General features: G+C 39.9%; 2 protein-coding genes across 2 annotated transcripts in view; one reads left to right on the top strand and one right to left on the bottom strand.

The window, feature by feature from the left end:
- Window positions 1-65: 65 nt before the first annotated feature.
- Window positions 66-7,214, bottom strand: ftr92 (finTRIM family, member 92). Its single transcript, XM_067371066.1, has 6 exons — window positions 6,701-7,214; window positions 5,585-5,668; window positions 5,164-5,397; window positions 4,556-4,715; window positions 3,569-3,628; window positions 66-1,136 (listed from the first exon to the last, which is right to left on the bottom strand). The coding sequence occupies exons 1-6, from the start codon at window positions 7,175-7,177 to the stop codon at window positions 481-483; spliced, it is 1,671 nt and encodes a 556-aa protein (XP_067227167.1). The 5' UTR covers window positions 7,178-7,214; the 3' UTR covers window positions 66-480.
- A 1,400-nt stretch (window positions 7,215-8,614) lies between these two features.
- abcg2a (ATP-binding cassette, sub-family G (WHITE), member 2a) overlaps window positions 8,615-10,722 on the top strand; it is a 22,500-nt gene continuing 20,392 nt past the window's right edge. Inside the window, exons 1-2 of the mRNA XM_067370708.1 lie at window positions 8,615-8,650; window positions 9,277-9,490. Coding sequence (XP_067226809.1) covers window positions 9,285-9,490 — 206 coding nt within the window. The 5' untranslated portion in view covers window positions 8,615-8,650; window positions 9,277-9,284. The remainder of the gene's footprint in view (window positions 8,651-9,276; window positions 9,491-10,722) is intronic.

Here is a 10,722-nt window from a genome sequence, read left to right as displayed (position 1 = left end):
TGAGCAGGGGTTGTCAAGCATCACCATGATAAGTGTCCATATCATGAATTGTGTGCTATGTTCCATTAATATGATGCTTTGTACAAGGAAAATAACAAATTTTAGTCATTTTTGGTGAGTAAATAATGACAGAATTTTCATCCTTTGGTGAATTATCCCTTTAATGGAAACATGTATATACATACATCTATTAAAAGTAAGTTCTTGCCTTCATTTAACATCAAAAGACATCATAAATCATAATAAATCATAAATATGCACATCAAGAGCAGTTTTGTATGTAAAGCTAAAGCACTAAATAAAAAAATGTAAATGTAGTACCGTAAAAACAGATTCTCTAAAGTGTCAAGCTATCAAAAAAATCAGACCTAAACAGAAGCTTTAGTACCGAGTTTTCATTTTTGCAGCACTGTTGGTAATGCTATTTACCCCTTGATTTATTTTTAATTTGGGACAGAAAAATCTCTTTAACATAATTTTCTATTCAGGACTGCTGGCATCTTGCTTTCCACATCTGGGATACTTGTTTCTCCTCGCTGTTTTTCTCGGTCTTTGATTCATACTTTTGTTGTTCTTGGGTCTGTCAACTACTTGCGGTGAGCCACCGCCTTTTGGTTCACAAAATTTTGCACTTGAGCCCTGAAAGAGCCCAAATCCTGGATAAAGGGGTTGAGTGAACCTGGTCTGGACTCTGTGTAGGAGGATCATGGTGTCTGAGACGCTGTAGAAGGACAGCAGTCCTGCCCGGTGGTCCAGATACACCCCAATCCGGTGGGACAGGGGTACATTGATCTCCACCTCCTCGTTATTGTGCACTAGTGCATACCTGAATATGGAACAGTCCAAACTCCAGGATCGTTTGTTGTACCCAAACCCACTGTCATCGTCTTGTCCAGTTCTGCTGATGTCTTTGTAGGACACTGCGATGTCAGCGCCATACTGCCCGGTCCAGACTACTTCCCAGTAGCAGCGACCAGTCTGACCTTCCTTGCTCAGCACCTGGGCCCACCACTCAAATCTGTCCTGATGTTCTGGGTACGACTGGGGCTCAATGCTGCAATCCACAGCCTGGTTCTGCTCCATTAACCGAAGGTTCCTATGGGCCGTGTTTGGGTCCAGACTCAAGGAAACTAGAACTGATGGGAGATGAGAAACAAGGTGAAAATGCAAAACCCAAGCAAAGCTCAACCAAGACCAAAGTATGCACACTTACTTGGATCTCACACAAATAGTAAGTGGAAGGCCTGGCGCCAGGATATGGGGGGTAACAAAATGAAATCACGTTCCGGAGGGGGATCCCCCTCGGTTGAAATCGTGTTCCAAGGGGATACCCCTCGGTTGAAATCGCGTTCCAAGGGGATCCTCCTTGGTTGAAATCAAATTCCAAGGGGATACCCCTCGGTTGAAATCACATTCCAAGGGGATACCCCTCGGTTGAAATCGCGTTCCAGGGGGATCCTCCTTGGTTGAAATCACATTCCAGGGGGATACCCCTCGGTTGAAATCACATTCCAAGGGGATACCCCTTGGTTGAAATCACATTCCAAGGGGATACCCCTCGGTTGAAATCGCATTCCAGGGGGATCCTTCTTGGTTGAAATCACATTCCAAGGGGATACCCCTCGGTTGAAATCGCGTTCCAGGGGGATCCTCCTTGGTTGAAATCACATTCCAAGGGGATACCCCTCGGTTGAAATCGCGTTCCAGGGGGATCCTCCTTGGTTGAAATCAAATTCCAAGGGGATCCTCCTTGGTTGAAATCACATTCCAAGGGGATCCTCCTTGGTTGAAATCAAATTCCAAGGGGATCCTCCTTGGTTGAAATCACATTCCAAGGGGATACCCCTCGGTTGAAATCGTGTTCCAGGGGGATCCTCCTTGGTTGAAATCACATTCCAAGGGGATACCCCTCGGTTGAAATCACGTTCCAGGGGGATCCTCCTTGGTTGAAATCACATTCCAAGGGGATACCCCTTGGTTGAAATCACATTCCAAGGGGATACCCCTCGGTTGAAATCACATTCCAAGGGGATACCCCTCGGTTGAAATCACGTTCCAGGGGGATCCTCCTTGGTTGAAATCACATTCCAGGGGGATACCCCTCGGTTGAAATCACATTCCAAGGGGATACCCCTCGGTTGAAATCACATTCCAAGGGGATACCCCTTGGTTGAAATCACATTCCAAGGGGATACCCCTCGGTTGAAATCGCATTCCAGGGGGATCCTTCTTGGTTGAAATCACATTCCATGGGGATACCCCTTGGTTGAAATCACATTCCATGGGGATCCTCCTTGGTTGAGATCACATTCCAAGGGGATACCCCTCGGTTGAAATCGCATTCCAGGGGGATCCTTCTTGGTTGAAATCACATTCCATGGGGATACCCCTTGGTTGAAATCGCGTTCCAGGGGGATCCTCCTTGGTTGAGATCACATTCCAAAGGGATACCCCTCGGTTGAAATCGCGTTCCAGGGGGATCCTCCTTGGTTGAAATCACATTCCAGGGGGATACCCCTCGGTTGAAATCACATTCCAAGGGGATACCCCTTGGTTGAAATCACATTCCAGGGGGATACCCCTCGGTTGAAATCACATTCCAAGGGGATACCCCTCGGTTGAAATCGCATTCCAGGGGGATCCTTCTTGGTTGAAATCACATTCCATGGGGATACCCCTCGGTTGAAATTGTGTTCCAGGGAGGGTGTCCCCTTCAGCTAAAATCACGTTCTCGGTCTGGAGTAGGACACAGGAATGGGGGCCTGGTGCTGGGCCTGGTAAGTTGTCTTAATATGTAAAACAGAACTTAATGTGAAGGAAGAATGAAAATGATTTGTATCCTTTGTGACAGGTCTCCCGTTACTCCTGCTGTTGTCGACCGGTGGGTGTGGCTGGGAGACTCATCGCGAGAATCTGTACCTACCTGTTCAGGCTAATTGAGAAAATGTTTTTTCCTTTATTAAATGGAAGCGTTCAAGAATGCGGGGAAGCTTGTATTATTATGAGGGTGTTGTAAATTGTTTGCTTAAATTTAGCTTGTTTGGTTTTTGTTCGTGTTTATTTTGCCTTTGTTGTTACTTTGAATTTGGTTCTGTCTGATATTTTTACACCATGTGTCAGACAGAAATTGGAGATATTTTGATAAGCAATTTTCTGTTTAATATATTTTTCTACTTAAGTTAATAATCAGTCTTTTTCACCCTTACCAATCTACTAGTCCTCCTCTTATTTGTCACGTCTTTGAGCCGGTCATGACACCTTAGTAAACAATCCAGGACTAAAGCAGGAATGGGAGATGTCTGTCCTGGAGTGCCACTGTTCTGCAGAGTTTTGCTACAACTCTAATCAAACACCTGATCAACGTCTTCAGGATCACTAAGGATATAGGCAGGTGAGTTTTTATCAGGGTTGGAGCTAAACTCTGCAGGCTAGCGGCACTCCATGAACTTGTTTGGGGAAAAAATCAGACCTAAGCAATATGGAGGGGATAGGGATTTTCCTATTGTACCTTTGCCTTTCATTGTGAAGTTTTGGTTCTTTTGAAATGTAAGCAAAAAGAATGACTTACACTGTAGAAATTCCTCCCTCGTTTTGGGTTCTAGCGGCAGTAGGATCTTCTCTGCAGTCACTAGAGAGATGTGAGGTGTGAGAGAATGGATCGGTTATTTGGGAATATGCTGATTTTTTTGCGAGGTGTAGGATTTTGTAAATCACAAGCATTCTGTGAAGTACTATGTAGCCCCTTAGACAGGACCCTCTGGCCCTCAAGTGCCACTGTCCCTCCAGAGTTTAACCCCAACCCTAATCAAACACACCTGCCTGTAGTTTTCAAGCAATCTTGAAGAGTTTGGTTGGATTTTTCATGTGTGTTTGATAAGGGTTGGAGCTAAACTCTAGAGGACAGTGGCCGGCAAGGGCTAGTGTTGACCATCACTGCACTAAGGGGACATAGAAAAGATATGAGATGAGTGGAAAAATTACAGAGGAACTTTTGAGGTCACTCAAAAAACATTTGCACTTCCCTGAGAAGCTTTGTGTAGAGTTTTGTGGGGGAACGCAAAAGTGTGAAGGAATGCATATGCATTGAAATATAATTTTTCCTCCCATCTCATGTTTTTTCTATCATCACTTCCCATTGGGGTCTCTATAGGATTCCGTGGGTACAGATTCCATGCAGAACTACACTATTAAAAATAAAGGTTCCAAAAGGGTTTTTTCCATAGTAATGCAATAGAAGGACAATTTTGGGTTCATGAAAAAACTTTTGTGCTAGTTCTTCTTGGATCCATTGATGCCAAATAGAAACCTTTAATTTTTAAAGTGTAGCAATGCACTACTTTTGACTTCAGCCCACCTACATTAAGTTAGATAAAGATGCTGAAATCCACCAATTCTTAGATCAGTGACTCGCTGCTATGCAACTTCTGGGAGTACTTGTTGCTCTTGGATGGATGGAAATTTTGACCACAAAGATCTAGTATTACTCTCATATGTTAAATTAAAACTGGCAACCACTTATGTGGACCAAATTTGTTCATAAAACATTACTTTTTACCTGCTGAGAATATCTTGGTCATTTCCAGTCTCCAAATGTCCTCTATTTGTGCTGTTAATGAGGAGAGGGACTTGATCACTTCTCCAAAAGAGAACTGTGGATTAGTGGTTAAGCTGGGAAAGTCAGTACACTGAGAAGTCAGCCAGCGAGATTGGACCTCCTACAAGATTTGGAGATAATTAGGAGTGGTGGTAAGGGTGCTACAACAGATTAACAATTAGTCCTCTGATATCCACTTTTATCCAAAGTGTCTTGCAGTGCCCTCCGATAACAAGCCCTGAGCTTGAGTCCTTAGCAACCCAGTCCCCATTAGCTGAAAGACTTTGATACCATTTGTTGATAATTTATAATACATGCTTTATTTCAAGACTAATGCCTGTCTTGGTCTGCCTTTAGCTGTGGTAGTGTTACTGTACCTCAGGGGTGTCCAATCCCGGTCCTGGAGGGCCAACGTCCTGCAGAGTTTAGCTCCAACTTGTCCCAACATACCTGCCTAAAAGATTCTGAAGACCTTGATTACCTTGATTCAAGTGAGTTTTATTGGTGTTGGAGCTAAACTTTGCAGGACAGTGATCTTCCTGGAGCAGGATTGGACTCTCCTGTGTTACCTGGAGGAAATGGATGTGATCATCAGTATGTGAAAGCTGCTCCAGCTCAGACTGTTTCCTCCTCAGCTTTGAGATCTCCTGTTGCAGACCTTCCGAATGTCCCTGAATTCGGTCCAACTCCGTGGTCATCTGAGTTTGGACCAGCGCAATCATCTCCCTGTGGCTTCTCCGTATAAAGCCAAGCAGTTCGGTAAAGATCCGGTCACCTTCTTCCTCTGTGGCTTGAGTCAGATTCTGTCAGTGGACATGTAGTCAGATGTACTTCAGAATTTCAAGCATTTGTGTTTATTTTTTATCCCATCTTCCATTGTTTGTTTCAACTCACTTTAGGAAGTCAACAAATGGCTTAATTGTATTTTAATCTAAGATAAAAGAAAGTGTTTGGAAACTTATTTCACTTTTAAATGAGCCACAAACTTACCCTGAGGGTACCTGCAGCCTTTTGGATTTCCTTCAGCTCAGTCTCTCGACTCGTAACCATCTGCTTGGACTTTTCCAGCTGCCTCTGGGAATCATTGGACAACAAGACTCAAGACCATGGGTGCGTCTCAATCAGCTCCCTAGGTTGTGAATTGCTATGTAGTGTACAATGATAAGCACCCTGGCTCACTACACATTGGGACACCAATTGGGACACATTCTTTTTTTGTAATGCTATTAGCTTTGAAATCAATACTTTGATTGTTACACATCCCTGCAACACTTCAGTTGTAAATTAATTATAAATGATAGTTGGATTATGTTCACTACCTGCCTATCAATGTATGTTTATGCTGAAATATAATTAAATAATAGTTTTTATACATCTATATCATGTCATTGAGTCATATCCTTCACACTTCAGAATTTCTATTAAGGCAACAAAATTAGCATTGACGCTCCTTGGTTTTCATGGTGCATTGTGGGACTTTTAGGAAGCGAATGTTTTGAACTGATTTTGTGATTGTGACAGTCCTTAAAATGGCCCACTACTTGGCTGAATCCGAAATCTCAGCTTAAACCCTGAATCACTATTCCCGATGTTAGTCCTCTAATACAGTTCACTTGAAGGAGTGAATGAAAACAAGTGAGTAAATTCGGACAGCCATTGAGCGTACATCAGTTGTACACTCGTTATTGTGGAGCAATGTGGGATAGAGTGAGTGCACTCGATATCGTCCACTATGGTTGAATTGGGGGGCCGATTGAGACGCCCCCCAGTGTTTTACTTCCTCAATCCTTCTTTACATTCAAGCATCACTGAAAATGACTGCGGTATCACAAAGACACTAACTGCTTTTTAGGTGTCATAACCTGCTGTGCCTAAGCTGGCATCTTGAAACTAGGTATATCTCTCTTATTGTCATTGTCATTTAGTCATTATGCATTTGTTCTGAAGAGCCTTTTTTTGAGCAACATCTGCTCTGTAGAGGTGGAACCAAATCCATAACGAAAATCCATCATCAGAATCATGTTTATGAACCCAATTAATTCCCAAACAAGTTGTTTAAAATGCTTCATGCTAAAACTTGTACATCATCGGACTCAAACCCAATACCTGTTCCTCTGCTCGTTCTGTAGCGACCAAAACCATGTCATGTCCTTTATGGTTCATGTCCAGCATGCAAAGGCAGCAGATGCACTGGCGGTCAGTGCGGCAGTAAACCTCCAGGAGCTTATGATGCTCGGAGCACATCTTTCCCTGGAGTTGTCCAGTGACATCCACCAGTAAGTGCGCTTTCCCTGCACTCAGGTCGTTGTGCATCTTGAGGTGAGTTTCGCAGTAAGACGCCAAACACACCAGACAAGTCTTGACGGCTTTTTCCTTGATACCAGTGCAGGAGTCGCACTCCACATCTTCAGCCTGGCCATTCTCAGCTGTGTCCGTCTGAAGTCCTGTCCTCTCTAGTCGCTCTGCAACTGAAGCTACGGATTCATCCGGATCTGATGAGGAGTTGTGTTTACACTGAGGGCAGCTGTTTTCCTGCAGGTCCTGGAGGCAAATTGAGCACACAAGTGGGTCCTTCTCTGCCATTTGCGTGAGGAGCTCAGTGTTAAAGGGACTCAGCAAACAGTTTCGTTTTCATTTCTTTTCCTCATGCGTGTATGTGGGTGGGACTCTCTAAAGTGTGTGTGTGTGTGGCCACAGATAAAGAGAGACAGAACTGAGCAATGCTCTAATGTGAAACCCTAATGCAGAGAGACAGATGGTTGCTTGCAATGCGGTTTGTTAAATAATTCCAGACTAACCAGATAGGCAAATGAATCCAAAATATTCAGAGTACAGGAGAGATACTGTACCATCATGTGGTTATATAAAAATGTCTCAAGTCTCTTTTCCTTTTGACAGTCGTTGTTGTGTATTTGCATATAGAACAGAGGAGAGATGAACATCATAAACTCATGCTTTGTCATTGGTTTTATTATTTCTTTCCCCCTCAGTTTTGACCTGCAGTGAGTATTTGTGTTATAAAGTTTATGTGGGCAGAGTTCAGGTGCCGTGAGTTTGTCAAACAGAATGTTGTATAACTTGTCAAGGGGGACAATAAACCCGTAGGAAGAGCCGTTTCATAATTTAATGCTTTTTCGTTTCATAATTTTATTTCATTTGTTCTTTATTTCATGTAATTTCTTTGATTGGTGGAATTATTTTAACAGTTTAAAATCAGTATTTATGATTCATTTTTCCAAAGAGTCTTGCTCTAATATCCGAAGACTAACAGATATGCTTATGTAGACTATATAAATGCTGACCTTTATATTGTTAACATGAGTAGGCTATATAAAGCAGAAGTAAATAAATGAGTAGTTGATGAATAGACAACTTTTATTTCTAACATCAAGACTTGTATAAGACATTTGTATAGGGGAACGTGTGATTTGAGATGATTTAGCTAGTCACCATTTCTTTACATTTTTCTCCACTTCAGCTAAAATTTTCACCTCACTTTTTCATCTGTTTTTAAATGATCACTTTATCAGTCCCAAGTCAAATTCAGTTGTTGTGCCTGAAAAAAAAAAAAAAACTTTTAGGACAATTTAAATAATCTGTATTGTTATGAATCATATTTCAACTTTGTCATCTTTTAACAATCCAAACGATGTGTCCATTATTAATTTAATGACATTTTAAGACTATAATGTTGATTATATATATATATATACATATACACACACACCTGCATATCTACATTATATATACATACATTATGAACGTGTCCCAAAAGATTATAATCCCACAATATATTCATATATTGATACTCATGCACCATGATATTTAACATGGTAATTAAAAAAAACTCTCTTATACATGCTGATGATGTTTGTATGTAATGCTGATATACATAAGCTATATATAATGTCACTCCGGTCATTGTAACACGTGTGACGCGCCTCGTGTCTGTTTATGAAACCTCATTCACATACACACAGAGCGCGCACGCGCGTGCACACTCACTCCTCACATAAAACACAGACGCGCGCGCGCTGCGGATAGGCTCTGCTTCAGGTGAGTGTAAATGCGGCTTTTCTGAATCGCGTCTGCGATAATCGATGATTAATTGGTATTTTTCCGATGTTCAAACAAAACGAGCTCGATTGTTCTGGACTGTATTGAATTGCGAAGGCTGTGGAGAGATATTTTAACAGAGTTTTGCATCATTTTCGCTTAGAAATGAATAAACATGATGAGAAATGACATAAGTAGCGCTTTGGCTCATCACAATTAGATAAAGTAGCGCTGTTTGTGACGGAACAAGTTCTGTAGTCTGTTTAGGCGTTTCAAAAACAGTAAAACAGTATTGCTTTTGATTACTATATTAATGTTGGTATGTAAATACCATAAAGTATTAATAAAATGTAAGTAGGGGTTTTCAATAATACCATGGTGTATCATCATGAGTGTCCAAAACATGGTATTTTTTGAAAGCATCTCGTAAATATCATGGTTTATCCCATTGAATGATGGCAATACCTGTATTTTTGAAGCGCCTAACATCTCATGAATATGCTAATGAGTTGATCAGGTATGTTGAGAATCTTTCATCAGACTGAAGCTCTTGATAAAGCTGATGTTACAGATTGATCTGATGTAATGATTTACTGCGTTCACACTGAGGGTTTTCTGTTCCTCAGGGTTTGCGATGGAAGAAACGGCGGTTCAGCTGACCAGAGTAATAGAGCTGGAGAATCATGTGTCCAGGACACCAGTGTCCACCAGCATGTCGTCCTCAGCGCCCCGGCGAGGAGCCACCGTGAGCTTCCACAACATCAACTACAGCGTGAAGATGAAGAGCGGCTTCCTCTGCAAGAGGAAGGTCACGCAGAAACATATCCTCGTCGACCTCAAGTGAGTCTTTGACTCTTTTCACATTGATGTAAAATATTCATTGAATTAAGGGCATTTAAAAAAATACCATGGTGTCCAAAACTGTACCATGGTATTTTGAAAGCACCTTGGAGTTTCTGAATTTCAGCTCTCTGTTAAATATTTCAAGATACTGCTGAATTACCATATGAGATTATATTATGGCAATAACTTATTTTTCGAAGGTCCTTACAGTAACATACCATGGTATATGATTATGGTAATTAAACAGTATGGTAGATATGTACCAGGATAGAGCCACAGTATTTTTTGCATGGAAACTCAAACTTAGTCTAAAAGTACTGTGAAGTTACAATGGTGCGAAGATGATGCATGATTTTTATGTTTGTTTATTTGTGTGTGTGTATGTATATGCATGTTTTAATTTTTTAGCATGCATGTTTTAAGTTTTTTTTTTGTATGCATGTTTTTGTATACTTTTTTGGTATGTTTTTGTATTCATGCTTTTTTTGTTTGTTTTGTTTGTATTTTTGTTTTATGTTTTTATTTTGTATTTATTTTGTGTTTTATTTTGTCTGTTTTTGCTTTTTTGTTTTTGTATGCATTTTTGGCTTTTTAGTGTTTTGTATGCGCATTTTTATTTCGTTTTTTTTAGGCATGTTTTTATTTATTTTAATTTTTTCACATGTTTTTATTTATTTTAATATTTTGTAGGCATGTTTTTATTTATTTTAATTTTTTCACATGTTTTTATTTATTTATTTTTTTGTAGGCATGTTTTTATTTATTTTTAGTTTTTGTAGGCATTTATTTATTTATTTTTATTATTTTTTTGTATGTGTGTTTTTATTTAGTTTTATTTTTGTAGGCATGTTTTTATTTTTTATTTTTGTATGCATAATTTTATTTATTTTTATTTTTTTGTATGCATGTTTTTATTTATTTAGATTTCTTTTTGTATGCATGTTTTTATGTATTTAGATTTTTGTAGGCATGTTTTTATTTAGATTTTTGTAGGCATGTTTTTATTTAGATTTTTTTGCATGTTTTTATTGTATTTTTGTATGCATGGTTTTTATTTATTTTTCTTTTTTGTAGGCATGTTTTTATTTATTTAAAAAAAATTGCATGTTTTTATTTAGTTTTTTTGTACGCATGATTTTATTTTATTTTTTGGTGTGTTTTTGTTTATTTTTGTGTTTTTATAGTAAGTATGCTTGATTTCACGTGTTCCTTTAAAAAATTCAGTGTAG

Source organism: Chanodichthys erythropterus, chromosome 20 (genome assembly GCF_024489055.1).
Source record: "Chanodichthys erythropterus isolate Z2021 chromosome 20, ASM2448905v1, whole genome shotgun sequence".
NCBI classification, from domain to species: domain Eukaryota; kingdom Metazoa; phylum Chordata; class Actinopteri; order Cypriniformes; family Xenocyprididae; genus Chanodichthys; species Chanodichthys erythropterus.
This window is presented reverse-complemented; position numbering and strand designations above follow the sequence as displayed.